Source organism: Scophthalmus maximus, chromosome 3 (genome assembly GCF_022379125.1).
Source record: "Scophthalmus maximus strain ysfricsl-2021 chromosome 3, ASM2237912v1, whole genome shotgun sequence".
In the NCBI taxonomy this organism is placed as follows: domain Eukaryota; kingdom Metazoa; phylum Chordata; class Actinopteri; order Pleuronectiformes; family Scophthalmidae; genus Scophthalmus; species Scophthalmus maximus.
The window spans coordinates 20,108,634-20,129,669 of NC_061517.1; the positions used below are offsets into that span (position 1 = coordinate 20,108,634).

General features: G+C 48.6%; 2 protein-coding genes across 4 annotated transcripts; one reads left to right on the plus strand and one right to left on the minus strand.

Moving 5' to 3' along the window:
* Positions 1-32: 32 nt before the first annotated feature.
* Positions 33-7,119, minus strand: LOC118317521 (twist-related protein 2-like). 3 transcript variants are annotated; one of them, XM_035646288.2, is made up of 3 exons: positions 5,720-7,119; positions 5,292-5,555; positions 3,272-3,852 (listed from the first exon to the last, which is right to left on the minus strand). In XM_035646288.2, the coding sequence occupies exon 1, from the start codon at positions 6,635-6,637 to the stop codon at positions 5,990-5,992; it is 648 nt and encodes a 215-aa protein (XP_035502181.1). In that variant the 5' UTR covers positions 6,638-7,119; the 3' UTR covers positions 3,272-3,852; positions 5,292-5,555; positions 5,720-5,989. The 3 variants fall into 3 exon arrangements, with proteins under 3 accessions (XP_035502183.1, XP_035502181.1, XP_035502180.1); XM_035646290.2 differs by lacking the exon at positions 3,272-3,852 and adding an exon at positions 33-3,256 and having other exon boundaries at positions 5,292-7,119; XM_035646287.2 differs by having other exon boundaries at positions 5,292-7,119.
* An 8,911-nt stretch (positions 7,120-16,030) lies between these two features.
* Positions 16,031-20,923, plus strand: LOC118317360 (E3 ubiquitin/ISG15 ligase TRIM25). The gene is made up of 4 exons (XM_035645987.2): positions 16,031-16,817; positions 17,372-17,511; positions 18,284-18,451; positions 18,813-20,923. The coding sequence occupies exons 1-4, from the start codon at positions 16,140-16,142 to the stop codon at positions 19,519-19,521; spliced, it is 1,695 nt and encodes a 564-aa protein (XP_035501880.1). The 5' UTR covers positions 16,031-16,139; the 3' UTR covers positions 19,522-20,923.
* Positions 20,924-21,036: the final 113 nt, after the last annotated feature.

The following is a 21,036-nucleotide window of genomic DNA, read 5'->3' on the forward strand; positions in this document are numbered from 1 at the left end:
TTGCTAAGAAGTACCCAGTGGGAGAGGAAAAATGTTGTGTGATCAAATTTAATATAGTTGTCGGACAGCAGCAACAACGAATATGAAAAAAGAGAATATTACCCGATGAGATTTATGGATATTTCAGTGTCAGAGAGACTTTTTTCCACCGTACATCCTAAGACTGAAAGTAGCTGCTAACCGGCTCAAGCGCTTAAAATCAAAAGGACACGCGTCCAAGACTTGAATGCAGAATTGTCTATAAAAGCACACGTACTGTAGTGTTGTGTACATCAGACAGTCGGTGCAATTCACGCTCAGTGTTGAAGAGCATCTCGTGGCGTTGATCACAGCGGTGATGTCACCTGCCAGAGCCCAGGATCCACAGAACAAGCAAGCTTCTGAGCTCTGTGCACCGAAACTTCCCTTTTGTCAATGAGCACGTGTTGAATGACTCTGTCCAACTTATTCGGGATACTTTTTTTTAATTTTTTATAAATACACTGACAGGGGTTGATTGTCAAGGACACAGAAGAAGAGTTGATTGTGCTACGGTCAAACTGTTGGTGACGTGTCAGGCGAGGGGATTTGTATCTTGTAGCACATTGTTCTGTACAGCCTTTGCCTGTAAAACAGCACAAAACAGTTTGACGGACGTCGGCCTCGCTCCTTGGTCGACGGTTGTATCGTTGCGCCGGGACAACTGGCGCCTCGGTTCTCCCCGCATCCTCCTCCTCCTCCTCCGCCCAACTTGAACGCGAGCCGAGGTGGGGTCGGAGCAACTGGAAACCCTTGTGAGTGGGAGCGGGGCCTTTTTCTAAAGAGCCGCACCGGTGTGTTCTTTCGCGGGCCCCTCGTTCCGCTGTGTGCCGGGCTTCGACGAAGGGCGGAGCAAAAACGATGCAGAACCTTCACGTACAGCGCAGTCAGATGTGCAGGCGTCAGGATGCTCCCTCCGATTTCTCCCTTGTCTTTGGATCTGCGAGACTCTTACCTTTGCTTTCCGATGAACTCACGCAAGGGATTAGATAAAATACCGGGGAGCTGCGCCAGCAGAAATTAGAAGGTTAAAGAGACCAGAGTTTCAACCCACAGTGACCTCACCCATTGGTTTGGGAACTGCCGTTTTGAAGCCTCGAGTTTAGCATTTGTGCCGGCGCCGTCTTGGTTTTGTGAAACCAGAGGTAACCGTGGGTGCATTTGGATTGTCCTTCCTGTCATCTTTTCCTTTCTACCATTCCTTGACCTCAGAGGAAAAGGTCATGAGGTCAAGGAAAGGCGCAAAGGAGGACTCATAGGACTTCAGGAATTGCTCAGAGAATCCGAGGCCACCTACACTGGGCCAGGTCTTTATGCGAAGGCAGAAATTATTGACGTGCGTCCTCCGTGGTGAGAGTACGCATTTCCGAAGATACGCATCTTGTAGGGGACTTGGCCCTGTGCGTACTTTAAGTGGGTTGATCCGGCCTAAAAAAAGGGCAACACAGAAGATATGTATGCATTACCAAGGTTGGAACTGAAATAAAAACAATAATATAGGGTCAGAAACTGAGGAAAAGGTTGTCATGGTTGAATGTTTGCCCTGCTCCTGTCCACTTGTATCCACATGATCACCGTTTGGCAGAAGATGGAAATACTTCATAAGCAAAGGTAACTGACATGATGACGTGCGTCTCTTCTGGGTCATATTCATACTCTTACTTCTTTTTTCTACTTTGGATTTAATCCTTTATGTCCCTATGGAAAGTCCAACGTACCCTATGCTAAAGTAGATAGGAAAGGAAGCATTGACGCTCCTTTCCTATGCATTTAGAGGGTTCGGTCGAATTGTCAAATTGGCTTAGGAAGTTTCCGAAATCGTGAAGGGACCCGGAAGTATTTCATCGGCAGCCATGATAAGAGCTGTTGGGATTCTCTAGACGCAGAGGAAAGGTGCTTCAATGCTTCCTTTGCGAAAGGAAAGGAGATGTAGACGCCCCACAATTCCTTGCGGCAGCGATATTTTACGTGACGCGCCACGCACGGACGTAAACCATTCAATCCGAAGAAGAAGAAGAAGAAGAAGAAGAAGAAGAAGAAGAAGTAGAAGAGTATGAATATGACCCAAAAGAGACGCACGTCATCATGTCAGTTACCGTTTACATCTGATGCTGGTTTTTTTGGAGCTCATCCTCGGAAATTTGTAGTTTTCGCTCCGTCTGCTTCAGTCCTCCTTTCCACCTTTCCTTGACCTCACGACGTTTTTCACTGAGGTCAAGGAATAGTAGATGGGAATAGGTAGATGGGAATAGTAGATAGGAAGGACAATTCGACCTCACCCAGACAACCGAGCGGTATATCATGAATGCCGATCAAATACTTCTGGGTCATTTCAGGAGTTTAGGAAACTGCCAAAGCAAATTTGACAATTCCACCTCACCCCATCTTTGGAGGAGCGGGGGATGGGATGGGTCTGACTGAGACCTCATCCACTGCGCGTCCACCTACACCTGTAACCCGCACCCACTGTGGCCGGTACCAGCCGTCAATCACGCTGGATCCTCACGGCCTGCTCCATGGTCTATTTGACTCTTAGCGTGGCCATAATTTACTAAATGAACATCGGAGTCACTTTCTCCAAGACTCGCTTCTTTTTGCGACCAGTGGAGTCGCCCCCTGCTGGTGATTCCAGAGAACACCGATTTCAGGCACGTACCATTTTTATGCACAGCAGGTTTCCCATGTATGACAGATGTGCAACTACCGGTTGGTGCATTGCCTCGGGTTGTATGTGTTCCCTTTGTTGGGAATCATTTGTTGTTGCTGAATCACAATACTGTAGCAAGTTTAGTTCAGCCAAACTATTGCCTTTTTTTTCGCCCCGTGTTTGCTCCAAACTCGCTTGACAGTCCTTCATGATTTAACTCTTGCTCGAGCACCGAGACACACAGCCGAAAGGGATCAAGCTACAACTTAGATTCTGAGTCCAGGCCGGCTATAAATATTCCCCGAGTATTTAATTGCACATTAACGTGTACTTTTTGGAGGAATTAACTGTCCCTGACCGACCCGGCAAAGGCACGGAGACCTCATTAAAAAAAAAAGAAAAGAGAGAAGAAAAAAAAAAAGCAGAAAAGGAGAGAGAGGGAGAAGGCGGGGGAAGGAGGAAGCGAGGGAAAACAAGGGAGACAGTTTAACAAGTGAGACAGGAGACAAAGAGGGTGTGGTGCCAGTGGGCCAATACAGTAAATCTCCTGCGCTGCTCCTCATCCAGCTTTGGCAAAACCCACAGGAACCTCTGGAAGAGTTAGAAAACAAGTTTTATTTTTCAGACAAATGATACTGTGCGCTTTGTGCGTATCATTTACACATTGAGTTTCTACAGGCATTTCATCGCTTGGTCAGTTTTTTTTTTATAATAATCAGCCATACAGCATCGGTGTCATCATTCACAAAGCACCACGCCGCATGAACTTCAAGTAAATGGTCGGGAAGAAAAACAACAAAAAACACAAAGCCTCACATTCACTGTGTCAGCAGATGTACGAGAGATGAACACAACAATGCGACAACAGCATGAAACAAAAACAAAAAAACAAAAAACTGAGACACAAATAACTGCTCCATCTCGATCTGCATTGTCGGCTTCTGTCACAGTTTGATTGGCCGGCTGGTCCGAAGAAATGTCCCCGTTCCCCGATGTCCACCTGCATCCCGATCGAGATGCCTTTTCCAATTTGTGTCTCTCAAACGGTCGCCCTGCTCTCTTTCTTTCAGCCAGAAGGCCAGGTTCACCCGACGCTTTTTTCCATTTCGGCGTCAAATCCACATGATTGGCGACGGCAGCAGGGCGAAGAGGCGCACAACGGGGACCACAGTCACTGTACTCAGCAGCTGCAGAGACACAAAGGTCAGACACGTTACTGGGGCGAAACGCGCCGACGCTCAGAATTTGTTCACGCTGGACATGTGTCCATGCATTCGTCGGTTGATGTCGGGGTGTGGGAGGAAGGCCTTTGTCCCGTTGCTTCTCCCACAGGACATTAATGAGTCATGTCAGGAGGGAGGAGGACAACAGCCGTCTTAAAAAATAGTTGCTGCCATGCTCTCTGTGTGTGTGTGTGTGTGTGTGTGTGTGTGTGTGTGTGTGTGTGTGTGTGTGTGTGTGTGTGTGTGTGTGTGTGTGTGTGTGTGTGTGTGTGTGTGTGTGTGTGTGTGTGTGTGTGTGTGTGAAATGCTTCCAGAAATGTCAAGTGCCTTCTAAACCGCTCGTCGCCGCGAAGGTTGGTCCTCCGGGCCCGCCGCGCTCCTCGGAGCTGGGAACATCAGCTACCTCCCGCGGGACCCTCTGAAGACAGGCCTGCTGCTTGTTGGCAATGGAGGAACAAGTGGTTTTGTCACGGCGACGTGTCGAATGCAAACGGCACGTCGGGCCCCACCACCCCGCCGTCCGGTGAGATACGAGACGAGGGCCAAGCGCCGCAAGTGACGTGAGTTTCCCTTTTCACGTTTTCATTTTTCAAAATCGGAGCTTTTGTTGTTTCGGTGCCTGTGTGTAAGTCGGTAATTTTGGACATGGGCCTTGAAAGCCACTCGGGTTCTTTTTAAAACACAACGTGTGTGTGTGTGTGTGTGTGTGTGTGTGTGTGCGCGCACTACATTACACCTCTGTTCGCACGCTGGTCTGTGCGCGTATGAATCAGCTCTCACCCCCTCTATCACTCCCGGTGGTTTATGGGAGACCGGCGGGACGCCACATCAGCCTCCCCTTTGATGGTGACACGCCATGATTCATGGCTTTTTCGGAGACCGTTTGTTTTCATTACGCCTCCTCGTCAGCCCGCCGGAGCTGCATCACGGCTCTTCGTGCAAACGCAAGCGCATTTGGGGCCGAAATGAGAGGAAGGAATTTCGAGAGGAGAGGGGTTTTTTTTCTTTCTCTTTTTTTTTTCTTCTCTTTTTGGCTCTGGAAGAAACAAAGGGAGCTGGTTGGGGCATAGAGAGCAGGAACTGAAGTCAGGATGACAGCTGCCCGCAGCTCCGTTTTCCACTGTCGCTGGGGTTCAGAGGTGGTCAGGGATTCCTAGTATGTCAGCGTCTCGGAAAAAGCCGGAGTTTGAAAGGCTGTGGAAATGTCAAAGGTCTGATCTGTCTTCAAACTTCCATTTTTGTCTCTTTTTTTTCCCCCCAGTCCCGCCTGACCTTTCTTCTAATCACTGCATTCTCCAGCGGTTGCTCTCTCTAAGTTATAAACAAAAGTGCTGGCCCAAGGCTGAAATGAAGTTAAACGAAAATATGAAAGGACGATCAAATGTGTCTCAGAGTATGCATACCTATGATGATGATGATGATGGTGATGATGACGAGGACGACAATGACGACGTAGGCTGTTGGCGAGGGGGATGAAAGATGGGGGTGAAACCAGAGGTCAAGCTTCGGGGACCCCGAGAAAAGGCTCCGGGGCCGAACGAGCCGCGGGGGGGGGGGGGGGAATTTGGGAACAGGGCATCCTTAACCGCCGGCTTGTCGCCGTGAGTGAATGTCGAAATGAAGTCCGGCTGATTTTGTCTCTCGCCTGTCCTGTCCTCCCCTGCGATCTACGTAAACAGAGTACAGGTGTCGTGAAGAAGAAAAAAAAATCCCTTTGGCCAAAAAAGGAGAATTGAGGAAACGTGCACTGAGGACAATGCCCCTGCACACGCGAGCAGTGGTAGCTGCTTTTGCCCAGCAAAACAATAGGATGACAAGAATTCATATTTACATCAGACTGCTGCAATGAAAGCCACTGCAGTTTTTCACGTGGCTGACGGGCTGTGAACGCATCGCGCTCTCTCCTCGCCAGGGGTCCCACAGTCTTTTCCGCGGTTGGCAAACGGACGACCTGCGCTGCGGCGTGAAGTACCGTCGGCGGTCTGTGTCAAGCAAGAGTATCTCCGTCGCGAGGGAGTCAGCAAAGGTTTTTGGGTCTTTTTAGGTCGTAGCAGTCAAAAAAGACAAATCTCGCCACCCCCCCCCCCCCCACCAGGCAGGGTTAGTGGCCAGCAGACATGGTCGACCAGGCCCCCTCCATCCTCCAGACCGAGAAGGCGTAGCTCAGCCTCTCGTGCGCGAGGTAGTTGCATCCGGCCAGCTTGTTGTCCATCTCGTCGCTCTGCAGCACCTGGTACAGGAAGTCGATGTAGCGCGACGCCAGCTTGAGGGTCTGGATCTTGCTCAGTTTGTCCGAGGGGAGCGTGGGGATTATCTTCCGCAGCGAGGCGAAGGCGTCGTTCAGAGACTGCGTCCGCTGGCGCTCCCGGATGTTGGCGATCACCCGCTGGGCGTGGGGGTCCTCGAGGGCCAAGAGCGCTCCAGGACTGAGGCCCGGGCCGGGGGAGAGGGACGGGCCCGGGGACGGTGGCCGGTGCTGCGGGCTCCTCTTGAGTCTTTTGGGTCCAGCGGGCGTCTGGATCTGGACGTCCGCCTCCGGCTTGGCCTCGCTCTCGTCCGCCGATGCGGTCGGAGCCACGGTGGCGCCGTGATCCTCCGGACGCGGGCCTGTCTGCCGCTTGCGCCTGGTGACCCCCGGCGTCGCTACAACAACGGCACACGCGTTAGAAGGGGGTCTTCCCGTGCTGTCCTTGCTGGAAACCACCCCTCCCTCAGGGAGGTCATCAATAGGCTGCTCCTCCTCTCTCATGCTTGGCCGCGGTTTTTGTTTCTTCCGTCCCCTCTCTTCTTTGCCCCGCCGCTCCTTCTCCGACTATTTCAGCGCTTCTCCCGCCCGTGGGTTCCTCTCCGCTCGGGCCCGGCCTCTTCCGCACAGCTCCCCTGCGCTCTGTGTCGCCTCCAGGAACTCCCTCTGTCACCTTCTGTGCTCCTCTGGCCTTCCGCTGTGTTGTTCTCCTCTCCCCAGCAAATGTTCTTTTTAGCGTCACTGTTAAACCACATCTAAACATGCCAAGCCTGAACAGGAGAGCATTCAGCACTCGGGTTTGGATTGGCACAGCGCTTCGTCATCCACGCGCGCGGAAAAACCTGCCAGCGAGCCCTCCTCAGTCTCTGTCAGCGAACCACGGCAGCAGCAGACCGGATTGTTCTCGCGTCCCGCTCCTGCAGCTGCATGTGAGACAGCGCTCGCAGCAGCAGCAGCAGCAGCCCCCGAATCTGACTTTTTAAAGGGAGGGGACCGTGCAACCCTCCAGCTTACCCACCCATCGCACTCACCGATTGGTCCGCAGGACTCTCGTCGGGCGGCGGAGCTCGGGACAACAGGAAGCCCGGATCTTGAGCAATTGGTCCGATCAAAGGGACGAGGCGGAGACAAAGGTGTATCGCACAGCCAACCAAATCGAACCGCTGTGACGTTCGCTTCTTGTCATAAGAAGTTGCCCAAGTTTATAGGTTCCAGATTTCCTCCGAAGCGAGCCGCTACCATCCCCCCACTTTCTCGCTGCCTTGGTTCTCCGTCCTCTCCTGTCTCCCTTCTCCACAACACTGCTCTCTATATAGTTCAGAGGAGAAGGGGAGAGAAGAAGAAGAAGAAGAAGAAAGAATCACTGTAAAAGAAGCTCCTACAGACGACTTTGGCTTCTGGTTTGGAAGTCTGGACAGAGTTCACCGACATTTCTTTCCTGCCACACGCTTGGTCCCCTCTGCCTCGGAAATGGGCGACATGTAACGATACTTTTTGAAAAGCAACATTCCTGCCGGATGGAGTCACGATGGTTGGGACTTAGGTAATATGTCGTCCACTGTATGTGTTCTGTGATGTCAGGTCGGGCTACAGCAGTGATCGGAGAGCAATTGATATATAATATATAATACCCCAAAATGAACATGTTTATAGAGTAGTACACAATCTACGACCTGGGCATGAACAGTAAAAAACCTCCATTTTGGTGTTTTATGAATATACAAAGCCCACTGTAAATGCTTAATGCAACAAATTAGCCCAAGAAATATATGGAAGGAATCAGGTTCGTGCGCTTCATTCCACCGCCCTTGGACGCCCTTTTCCCGAGCGCAGACCTGGAGGGAGGAGGGAGCTGCAGCACCGGGGACTAATCACAGCATTAAGGCAAGAATGCGTCCTGTGAATCAGGGGGCGTGCCTGTGGGAACATTTTGTTTCTTTCGTCCATCGTGGGGATTTGGCATCCAGAAGCAGACGTCGGTCCGGGGGCCAAAACGTACCGTAACGTGGACTTTGCTCCTCAAACTTCTTGGCTGAGCCCTCTGGCGTGGCCCCCGCAACCCCCCCCCCCCACCCCGCCCGGCCCCCGCGGCCACGCCCCCACAAGGATAGGGAGGCTGTTGTCGATGGCAAGGGTCAGTCGATTCCCCTTTGATGGAGACACTGGGAAAATCCCTGAGGTCTCTCCTCTGAGTCAAAGGTGAGTCCATAACAAGAAGAGAGACCTCTAGTGTCTGACCACAGACGATACGCCTTCTCTTGAGTCCACTCACAATTTGTATATAAATTATATTGTATGCGTAATATGCATACAACTGTCCCACGTCTGAGCAAAAGGTCGCAGGAGCTTTTTTAAGGCTCTCGACCCGGCTTTTTTCTGCCCAATGTCATCCCCTTCATCTCCATCATCCCCTTCATCTCCGTCATCCCCTTCATCTCCGTCATCCCCTTCGTGATCCATTACGCTGGCGGCGGCGGCGGCGGCGGCGACTGCGACGTAGGCCTCAGGGCCTCAGGGCCTCAGGGCCTCATTGTGTCCGTCAGGCGCTGGACTTGCAGTTCTCTGCCACTGTGAGCCTGTCGTAAACGCCCCATACCGTGGGGTTTTTGTGTCACGCTGCTGCTCTTTGTGCTCGTTTCTTTTTTAAAAAAGCACTGAGCGACACTGGACGCGTTTCCCGCCGGGGTTCTCTGTGTGGTCAGTTGCGCGGGGATTGACGACAGAGAGCACAGAGAGAGAGAGAGAGAGAGAGAGAGATGTGCATCCGTTGGAATGATGACGTCGGCATTCGTCGAGGAATTTGAACTGTCTGGGCAGGCACAGGTTGTGATATTGTGACAGGTAAAATGAGCTAATACCTCACTGTACACAACAGCCAACTGAAGCAGGACATGGCATCTGTTAAGATGACCATCAGGCCTACAATATGAACGCCGTGTTCTGGTCACAGCTGCTCTTCATTCGGCCTCTTGTTGTTCCCCCTGGCACCACGGCTCAGTGGTTCACATCACCGCGTGTACACAACATCTGTTGCCCCTCGACACGGGCCAGGTCGGCGTCGCTGACGTGCAGTTTGCGCAGAATACAATAGCCGAATCTCGGAGGATATTTCATGTCAAAGTCTGCCTCAGTTCACCGTGGGCAAACTGCATGGGTTCTCATGAGGTTACAGCACATGGTTTTTCGCTTCATCCACTGCGAGGTGCTGGCCTCAACTGCAGCTGGCTGCTGGGTCATTGCCAAGAAAAAAAGTTCAGATGTGCAAAATGCACAGTGTAAAATACACCATGGGGATTTTAAGGGTATTTGAAAAAAAGCACAAAAAAAACCTAGAATGAGTGCATACCTCTGCCAAGGCCAAACAACCTTATGTCCATGTCTGCGTCAGCTCTTATCATGATAGATTAAAGGAAAAAGAAAGAAGTCTCATAGCATGAATGATTTATTCATCATAAAAACATAGTAAGCACAATGGATATGTGATTTCAACATTTACTTCCATCCGATTTGAATTATTACCTGGATATGCACCAAGCTGTACAAACGCATACGGTGGAGCTCAACACTATGAATCTCAGATGGTTTTTTTAACATCAAGATCCAGACATCATTTCCTGAAAAATTATGAAGTATGCTCTATCTCGCAATGTTGGTAAAAAATACCTGACTTGATAACATTCAACCCCTTTAGCTAGAACTGCACTAACATGCAAATGAACACTCGCACAATCAATCGCAAAATGTGACACACATTCTTGCAACCGAAAAACTTGCACTGATTTACAGCTGATAGCAGTTGTGCTATAAGAAACGCGCAAATTTGGCTTTAATGAGCAAAGAAATGCGTCCAACCTACAGCATGTAGGCGTGGAGGGTTCACACGAATCTCTTTTCAGTGAGAAAAAAATGAATAGAACCATAACTTACAGTGTCCATAACCATGAAACCATAACATGTTCATAATGGACATTGTACCTCTGATAACTTTGCTGAACGCGACGTTAATTGACGGCCTGCGGCCGGGAAATGAGCCGCAAACACTGCACCTGCCTTATTATTCTCTTGCACGCATTAGCATTGAGAGCGTCGTGTCTCTGTAAGTGTAATGTTCACACTCCATCTTTTTACTGAGGCTCTCGGCTGCTGTGCTCGACGGTGTTGCACTGTGTTTATCAGAAAGAAAGAAAAGAAGAAAAAAGAACGGTTGCCATGCTGTGCCTGGAAACGGGGGGGGGGGGGGGGGGGGGGGGGGGTGTCGATGAGAGCTGGAGTTGTCATCCGTGACTATATACTATTTAGAGTTGGTCAAAACCAAGCAGGCCGACGTGTTCCTGAGGGGGTTTCACGTCACCGTCATCTGAGCCGTTATCAAAATAAAGCGCTCCATTCACTAGAGCTTAACTGATTCTGTGGAATCTCAGATGGTGAAAAGGCCGAGAGTATGAGTAAGGTACACTCTCAAACATGGTACGACGGAGCGAGACATGTGGTCACAAAAGTGATCGAATTAATACAAACACAATCAGTTTGAATGACTAGAAATATTTACACGAGAAAAAGCCCGAGTTACTGTAACAACCCTGCGCTACGACAATGCTTCAAACTGCTGTTGTGGAAATGAGCGCGTGCACAGGGCGGCCGACTCCTTTTGACTCCTTTTCATCTTCCCCTGTTTAAACATCATCAGACCGCGCGTCCCCTCTGTGGGCGACGGGACACCTGTGATGGATCACAACTATTTACATATCACAGCTCCCTTGAAACGTTTCCTTGCACGCTGAAAAAATAAATACCTCCGGGCCAGAGGAGTGATGGAAAATGGATATCAGGTTTTGATATAAACACACATATGTATGGGGCAGGGGAGCGGGCGAGGTCGAGGGTCTCGCTCACAATGCCACGTTTTGTACGGGAAGGCCCCCCCGGAGGCGGACTGCGTCTGGGAAAAGGGGGAAAGAACACTGGATCCTGTCTGTTTGAACTGCACGCTCAAATGAGGACTCGGTATAAATATTTCCACCATGAGAAATGGGAGAATGTTATCACATGTGGAGCTTATATACACGCACACACGCACGCACACGCGCACACGCACGCTTGAAAATGTATGGGTCCACAATGTGGCACGCACGGACGCCAAATAAAGAAGATGAGTAAAGGATATTAGATACCTTGTCTTATATGTATGGGTGCAACACATTGTCCATAAAACATCTTGGATTGTCCTCCACGAACAATTTTAATAGACTGTTTATTTAATATTCACATATTACATGTTTCATATTGGACTGTGTTTGAATTTTTTTTTGCATCTTATACAAATACATTTCGGTAGATATTGCGCATTTTGCGACAGGAACATTCATCAGCTGTGATTAATAAAGACAACCATCAGTCATAAACATCACACACACACACACATACGCGCGCACTCACACACACACACACACACACACATACGCGCGCACACACTCACACACACACACACACACATGCGCACTCACACAAACACACACACACACACTAAGAAGCTTTCACAGTACTGCCTCAGAATAGACCTAGATATTGTAGAAAATAGGCTGAAATTAAGAAAAGGGCTCAAAACTAACACCTCCGATTCCTCATAGACTTCCATAGATTTTCCATTTGATCAAAAATGATATCTGACGCTACTTTGCTCACAGAGTCATAGTGGACTACTGCTGCACTAAAGTTTAACACATTCGATTCTTCTCACTCAGGCAGTGCAACTGCACACACGAACAAAGTTTTATTACGCCTATTGTGGCTGCAGAGGGAGCTGTGTGAAGTCTAATAAATGGGCATTGGCAGAGTCCAACATGACGGAGCTTTTAAAGGTTATTGTTTGAATGGCACTCTATATTCACGGTGGGCGGCGCTACCTGGTGCAGACGGACACGTTCACCAGCCGATCGGGGGTCGCCGTGACGAGGTCATGGTGCTTGTGGGGGTCGCGGCGGGACGCGCTCCCATGTCGGGACACCAAACAGAAGTTTAATGGAAAAGAACCCAGCTCTCCAACCCACTTTTGCCGGTCGAATTGCATTGTGGGTTATGTGGGTTTTCACAAGAAAGGAGAATGGAAGAGTGCGTGTGTGTATGTGTGGGGGGGAGGGGGGGGGGAACGGACAATATCTCTGGTTTTGCTGCATTGATGTTCATCGACCCAGAGACAGCGGCCATATCTCCACACGCCACAGCCGCTCTCATTCTACCTCGCCCCCTGCTGTTATCCCTCCAACCCTCAGCCAATGTCCAGCGTCTAAGAAATATTCATTCAAAAACGTTTAACTACTCCCTTCCGTGGTCTGCATTTCCGGGCCCTCAATGTGGGTAGCCCCTGTCGACCTGTCGCTGGATCAGGATGGATAGAAACATGCCCTATCTATCCACAAATTCTCTGCACGACTAATCAGCCGCCTGTGTCGCGGGAATGTAAATGCACGTGTGCCAGTGCGTGTGTTATTCAAGACGAGCGCGGCGAGGAGAAGAGTTCCTCTGTTCTCTTTCGTGCTGCTTGGATGTAACTGAGCTCAGACTCTGACACTCTAAAATCCTTCGTTTGTCCGTTTGTCTGCAATATTTCATATCACATGAGCAATTTAGACCGGTAGAATGTATTAAAAGCCCCCTCTTCCCACTTTCCGCTTTAACATTTGAATGAACCCCAACAACAGAGAGCCTGCCGACCACGAAATCAACACTTCTGGATTCGTAGAACTACCCCAGCATATTCACTGACTCGGGTCAAGGCATCTTCCGTTGGTACTGTAGGTTTATTTTGCACGTGCCCCGAGGACCGGACATTTTCCTGAACTTCTCCCGGAGGGGGCTACTGTGTATGCGAGAACGCAAATGTTGCAGAACATTATGACATATATGCATATATGCTGTATATATGCATTATGAAATATGAGGCAGGGCTGTTGTCTAAGGCGCCATTAGTTTTAGCACAGTGTTTTTCCTAGTAAACTGACAACTGAGTGTGTATTACTATTTAGAGGCCTGATACGTTTGAAGGGACACCAAACGGATGCCAGATTTCTGCAAAATGGGAAGAAAATGTTGCCAGGACACGTCGCGCTCCGTGTGCTAATTTAACTTGGTCAGCTGTGGTGGCAGTCCGGGTTTCCCAGGCGGTTGCGATAGGTTATTTCTGGTTGGCTAAACGCCGTCGGTTGATACAGCAGGAATGCCGATCGCCTGGTTCGGTTTGATGCTCAAGATTTTGCTTTGTTACGGAAACATTTCACATCTGACTTCCAGTAACAAACACACACGCAGTGGCTGTGACGAGAATAACAAAGGGTGTCGAGAACAACAGGCGAGAGCACGGACAAAGGGTGCGGTTCCTTCGGCATCGCTGTGAAACCAACGATCACATAACACCATGAATACTGGAAGACATCCTTCATTATCCGTATTGTAGAATATGTGTATCTTTCTTTTGTCTTTTTTTGAAATGAGTTGCGTTTCCATTGGTTGAGTCGCGTTCACAAACAGCTTACCTTACATTACTGCGGCCTTACTTTAATTGTTCCGGATTACATTGCATTTTCAGTGTACAAATATTATTATGAATAAATATTATTCTCACTCTTACCCTCTTCCATTGAATCTTGAACTACAGAAAAAACTTAAAACATTCATTACTTGTTTTACTGCAATCTCCATCCAGCTGAAGCAGACTGGCCCTTTGTTCAACTTTGACCGAACCAATGTGCTTCTTGCACATCGCCCCATTTGAAACAGTGGCATGGTTTGGAGATTGAGAAGTTATTGTTCGAGCATGGTTTTTCTTGAGTGCAGGTACGGTACATTTCCCGCCTTTAAAGCGAAAAATAGACAACTTTTTGTCATTATGCTGTAAGTTGGAGCCCCGAATGACCTTTACGGAACCTTCAAGTCACATATTGACACTGGCGTGCAGGTCTGTAACTCAGGAAACAATATTTTAATGTTTTATGGCGGCACAGCTATAAAACATTTGTAATTTGTTATTTCAAAATGATGTTTTATATCATTTTATCGCTCATCAGCGGCCCAAACAGTTACACCGATGCAGCGATCTCACAGTCGGTCGAGGGCTCCGGTCGGCCGTTACAGGCACAGCTCTGTTTGTCAGCATGCCAAAGTGTTAACAATGCTCACAATGCTGATGTTTACCAAGCACACCATTCACACTTGGGAAAAAAGGGAAACAAGCACACACAGAGGGATAGAGAGATAAAGACGACATGCACACAAGGGCAGGAGAGAGGGACGCGCACACACACACACACACACACACACACACACACACACACACACACACACACACACCCCCGTCCCAGGATGACCAGTGGTGCAGCGCTGAGATGTGGGGAAGGGGAAAGAGAGGCACGTGTGCTTGTGGGACAACCGTCGTGTTTTTTCATGGGTTTTACAGATATTTTTCTTTTGAGGACTACACAGACCATATTGTATGTATTACTTCAAAAAGAAAAATGAATTGAGACCACTGCTAGAAAAGCCTGAACTGTAGCTGTAGTGTCATTATGCGTGGAAAAAAAGGCGATCTTTGAGATTGACTTCAAATGAACTGATCTGAATTATGATTTATAATCAAACATTATTTTGTAATTGATTGATTGGTTGATTGATTGATTGGCTTAATCTTGTGTCATCCTTTTCCCCAATCAACAGTCAAATAGATTAAACTAAATGATTCAAGGTCCACTTACTCGTTTTTTTTTGTGGATGGAGAGTTTTCATGCCAACTGGGTCATTTCAATCGGCTGATGAAAAACCACGAGAGTCTCAAGACCGAGCGGAACACGAGCTGAGGTCGTTTTGCCGTCCCCTGTTCCCAGGCTCAAAGAATAACTCTCGAGCTCGGTTCTACAATTGGATTAATCGATTTTGTTACATACTGTCCCGTCACGGCTCCCTCTTCTTGCCCAAGCATCCCATACCTGTCCACCAGATGTCCTCAAAATATATATCTGTCGTCTGTGCAGGCAAACATGTCAGTGGAGTGAGACACATTGGCAATGACCCGTTCCAACAGATCTGTGCTGGCCAATTGGATGATGCCAAAACTGTGGTGCCAGCGCGTTTCAGTACTGTGCGCGTTTGACCAGTTACTTATAACGGTATTTTTTGGGGTCGTTTGAAAACTGAATTCTGTGCTTCCATATATTTCCCGAGGCCTTACAGTTTGTAGGCTATTATGTCAAACAAGCACTCGGGGACACGACACCTGCACCCTCTCTGTTATTGTGGAAACAGTCACCACTTTGAAACGGCTGTATGACTAATTTGAGGGAAAGCGCTTCACTGTCAGTGCAATACCCCCCCCCCCCCAACTTATTTAGATGACCTTAATACCTCCGCCGGATTCTTCATGAAAACACAAAACACAACAACACAGAAGGCGGTGGAAGCGATGAGTATTTCCCCCTGCTGTGTTTACAGTCAACAGGGCACGTTAGCGCATGTGATTTGACTGTGTGTGTGTACGATACCAGCTTCCCCCATTTACAGTGTGTAGGTCCAGGCACATGCAGAAAACACATTTAATGTGCTGACAATGACGCTTTCGCATAAAACTTCCAATCCCTTTTTTTTTCTTTTCAGATTGACCCCAATCCCGATGCCTTTGTTGGGCTTTTCTACACTTTGTGGGCTGTGGAATTGAGACCTATTGAGAAAAAGGTTCTGAGGGCTTGTGTGTAAAACTGTCATGTGGATCATATTGTTACCATCAACAGCAGCCGCTGTGATGGTGTAAATTCCTGGTAGTGCAGACGACCGGGCCTCTTGGAAAGGAATGTTGTCCTCCACCTCCTGCCGTTCACATGAATAGTTAAGGGCTGTGCCGACTTCCTGGTTTGCTCTATATATTACCTGTTGCCACTGCAGACTCACCTGCAGCCTTGTGAGGCGGGAGGACGGGACATGAACGCAGAGATAGTTTAAGGTCAAATGGTGGATATGTAGTGCGATGGACGGACGATCAGAAAGGGAATTAGCACCGTCTTTATCGCCTTCCAGCATGTCTTTGTCGAAGCCGGAGGAGCAGCTTGCTATTGAGCTGAGCTGCCCCATCTGCCTTCAGCTCTACTCTGATCCAGTGGTTCTGCCCTGCGGGCACAATTACTGCCGGGCCTGTATCTCCAAGACCACAGGCTTCGCCGACGAGGGCGACAAAGTGCTGCCACGTTGCCCCGAGTGTCGTGAAGAATACAAGGGTGTGGACTCCCTGCAGAGGAACTTCAAGCTCTGCAGCATCATCGAGGGGTACCAGGCCGCCGTACCGCACCTGGACAGGCAGCCCGACGCCGGGCCCGAGAGGATGGAGGTCTTCTGCGACCACTGCATCGACGAAGAGTCGCTGGCGGTGAAGACCTGTCTGAGGTGCGAGGTGTCGCTGTGCGCCAGGCACCTTCTGCGGCACCACGAGAAGGAGTCATTCAAGGCGCACGCGGTGGTGGAGCCCGTGACCGAGCCGGGAATGAAGGGCTGCGCTGTCCACAACCGTCCGCTCGAGTACTTTTGCTCCGACGACATGACCTCGCTGTGCAGCACATGCTTCGCAGAGGGCCACCACCAGAACCACGATGTTCTCACCTTCAGTGTGGCCGAAGAGGAGATGAGGCGGGCGCTGGCAAGCCGCATCAAGGTAGTGTTGCGTCGGTCTATGGGCGTTAACCTGGCTTTTGCTAGAAGATATGAAATTTCCCTTGCAGTGATGATGTAGCTTTGCAGCATCACAGGGTTTTGCAAGCATCAACAATACGTGGGATTGATGCTAAAGTAGATCACAGGATTGCGTTTTGCTTTACAGATCAAATTTCTGAGTGATTTACAACTGTCTCCTGGATGGACTTTGATTTGGTATTAAAAAGGAGGAACTTAAAGACACTTTGATGAAGGAGCGCAGAGATTTCTTTCAGCAGGTCACTGGGAAATTTGTACTGGCGAGCATAAAACTTGACAGACATGGAGTATATCAGTAAATCAATAACAAAATTGAATTAACAATAACAAAAAACATGTCGTGCATTTCCACTTACATGGTGGGAACGGAAAAAGCACCTGTACTGTAAGAGTATGATATGAAAAAATGCGCTCCATGTGCCAGAAAAGAAGGAGCAGTCATTGCTCTTCCAGATGTTCCTCCTCTTTATGTTTTTAAAAAAAATTTTTTTTAACAAATGCATCAAATGTGTGCAGGTTGTCTCCTGCAGGCTGCAGATGACCGAGAGTCTCCTCGGGAAAACCGCCGAGGAGCAGGGGGCCTCCGAAGCCATAGGTGACAAACTGATCAACAAGGCCGTCACGGTCATGGACAGTATGGTTGCTCTGGTGGACAGGTAATAGACCCCACACGTGCTGGTAGGATGATTGTCACTAAGCAGACACACTACATCAGTAGTGTCAGTAGAAAAAGGGTATTTGTCCTCACACGCGAGCAATATCATACACTCAAAACCCTGTCCTCCGCTCACCGGTTTTGACGTCACAGTCCGATGACAAATGTGGGTTTGTGGTTGCTGATGTTTCCCTAGGTCAAATCTGAACAGACCGGACCCAGACAGTCCGCAGCAAATGTTTTGACTTCAACTAATAAACAATACGTCGGTTGGCTTTTCTCTTTTTTCTTTTTTTTTGGAGCGTCGCTGTCTTAAACAGAGAGGACAGAGGGTGGCACTAAAGATGGAATTGGAAGTGTCATTCAGTCACCTGAGTTTCACAGTTTCACTGGAGTGCCCTGCCTTCATCAAAGATTCACTGACAGCTGGTCCTCCGTAAGGCTGGAAAAGCAGGACCAGCGACTGTTAGATAGAACCTGTTAGATAAAAAATAATTCTATCATGTGATGAATGTGGCCATACAGCATTATGAGCCTACCAGTGAAGCGTTCAACCGGAAAATGATCAGCGTCAACGTCAGGGAGAGGCCAACGGGAAACGTTTTATTCGTCTAAAGTTGGCATGTCTCATCATTCGTCACTGAACAAAAGTCTGTCTCTGCTCAGTGGTACAAAGGGGGAAACGGAATAAACAACGGCCGGGTGGGAGCACCGTTATGACCCGCTCTTTAGTTTAACTTCTCACTGAGGCCCTGTTGCCGCGTTGTGTCCAGGTACAGGGAGCGTCTGGGCGTGCTCCTGGAGGAGGAGAAAGGCCAGCGAAGGAAAAGCTGGCAGCTTGGAGTGGGTGCACTGGAGGAGCAGCAGCAGCAGTTGCTGGATGCCCAGCGAAGTGCCGCACAGGCCCTCAGTGAGACTGACACGTGCATCTTCATACACAGGTACCACGGAACGGCAATAGTTCTCTCTTCCCCCGCAGGTAAATCGGCAGGGAAACGTGTGGATGAGGAAAAAAAGCGATGAGCGCGCGTGAATATTTCAAGGCATTGATATTATCAGTTTGAACAAACTACCTATCATTTATTTTGTAAGAAAAATTTGCAGAATAAACGCCTGCACTATTGTCCCGTATGTTTCACAAATGCAGTAGGAGTACGTATTGTGTCCCGGGCCCTGAGTAAAGGTATTTGTGAGCGTTTGCACGCTTGTGAGTAAAGACGTGGTGCCAACTCTCAAGCAAGAGCGCATGGTCGCGCTGTGACCGACTGGAATCTCTACTGAGCAACTTCCCCTGCCCTCTAGGTTCATGCTGATCGAGGAGAAGCTGAGGAGAGCCGTGGGGGACACCATTCCCTCCAAGATCCCCACGAAGGCGCCGCTCAACACCAGGCGCCTCCAGACGGGCCTCAAAACCCAAGACTTCCGCTCGGAGATGGCCCGCCACATGGATTCTCTCCACATCCTCCTCAACCCCCTGGAGCTCACCTTCAACATCTTCACCGCCCACCCCAGCCTGCTGGTGGCCAATGACCTGCGCACGGTCAAGTGCATCGCCAGCAAGCAGCCGTACCCCGAGCACGCCGAGCGCTTTACAAGTGCCCCCCAGGTGCTGTGCAGCCAGGGTTTCTTGAGCGGCGAGCATGTTTGGGTGGTGGAGGTGGGGCCCAAGAGCATGTGGTCGCTGGGTGTGTGCTACAAGAGCATCCCACGCCGCGGCGACCACAGTCGCCTGGGACACAACTCCGTGTCCTGGCGGTTGCAGTGGAAGAACAGCAAGCTGACAGTGTGCCAGTCCTCCTCTAACGTGGCCCTGGGGGACATCACCAGCCCCCCGCTGAGGATCGAGGTAGCGCTGGACTTCGAGGGGGGGACGCTGATGTTCCACAGCACCAAAGGGCGCAGGGAGCACCTCCACACCTTCAGGGCTGTGTTCAGGGAGCCAGTTTACCCAGCATTCAGTATTCACTCAAACACACCCGAGTCCTGGATCACACTGCAGAGCGGGGTGTGAACTGTTCCTGGCACCCGATTCGCTTGTTTGCTCAGCCAAGTAAGCTGGCCTCCACCGAAGATGTTTTTTTTGTGCTTTTGCATTAATCGCTTTCTTTCCGAAATCTGCATGGCAATGTTTGTAAAAAGCACGGGTTGATTCAGAATTCTAACAAAAAATTGATGTCATGCAGCACTCAAGTCCAAATGCAGAACTTCTTCCGCCATAAATAACGCTCGATGCCACGCGCCACCAAATGGTGCCATGCTACTAAACAAAAGTGTTTCCCCATTTCCCTGGCTCGACCGATCACCTGAGATCATTTGTTTACAAAAATAAAAATAGTTACAGAATCATTTCTAATTGACCGTTCCTCGGTAAACGTATGGAGACATTTGTTCTCAATCAACGTCTTTTTCATTTAACCAATCACGGCCTTTTAGAAGAGCTCCAATCTGATTATTGAGCGAACCACAGCACGGACAGACCGACTGAGATGCGTACATGACAGGGTGATCGTTTTGGATGCAAAAAAATGAAGCTGTCCTTTTTGTCTTAGATCTCCTTGCATCTTTGGATTTGATCGACAACAAAAATTTGAATTGACAGACTTGAGAAATGGGTTATCCTCTCAGACCATGTTTAAGCTTGGTTTCAGTCTAACAGTTTTTTGGCTTTTTTGCCTGGTTGCTCATGTATCTGGGACTTATGGTATTGAATATGGTATTGGTCTCATTTTGTTTTCATTATTTTCTTTTTTCTCCTGGGAAACTGTTTCACCAGATGACCCCAACGCACTCGGTGCTCGTATTGCCTGTATCGTGGACATGGATGTTTGGATGGGTTAAAAACTTTTAAAATCTTAATAAGGAAAAAAAAAACTTGGGTTCTTTTCATAAAGCAGCAACAGAATAACTTTTTGGCATCAGGAAAACAGATTAAAACATATCTCATTTCCTGGGAGTGATGCTTTGACTAAATTCTCATTTCAACATGATCATTACAAACATAATTTTTTTTCAACTCGGTAAGGCGTCAGATGACGCAATGCTCATTCAGACTCTACTCATATATATAACCGAAGCGATGATTTCATTTTAATTCTTACATTAAAACCACAGGTGACATGTAAATATAAATGCAATAGAGGGTGCTGTTGTACTTTTTGCATTTTAATAATGTTACACAGTAGGTAACAAGTCTTTGTAATTAAATGTTAAACGCTTAAATGTATTAATTTTGCAATTGTTAGAAAAACGCATTTTGATTTTGACAGTTTGCATAAATGAAATGTCAGGCAACATTGTTTAGATTGAAAGTTAATTTTCAATAAACCTCAAAAATTTGAGTTATTGTTTGATTACTGTACACTGCACAGTGGGGTACCACTAAAATGTTTTTTATTAAACAGTATTGAACAGTTTCTCTTGCTTCATTTTTATACGGTAATGGAACACACACTCACACACACACACTAGCCTGTGAAAACACTGGTCTATATGTTTTAATATAACATTTTAATCAAACACCATATGT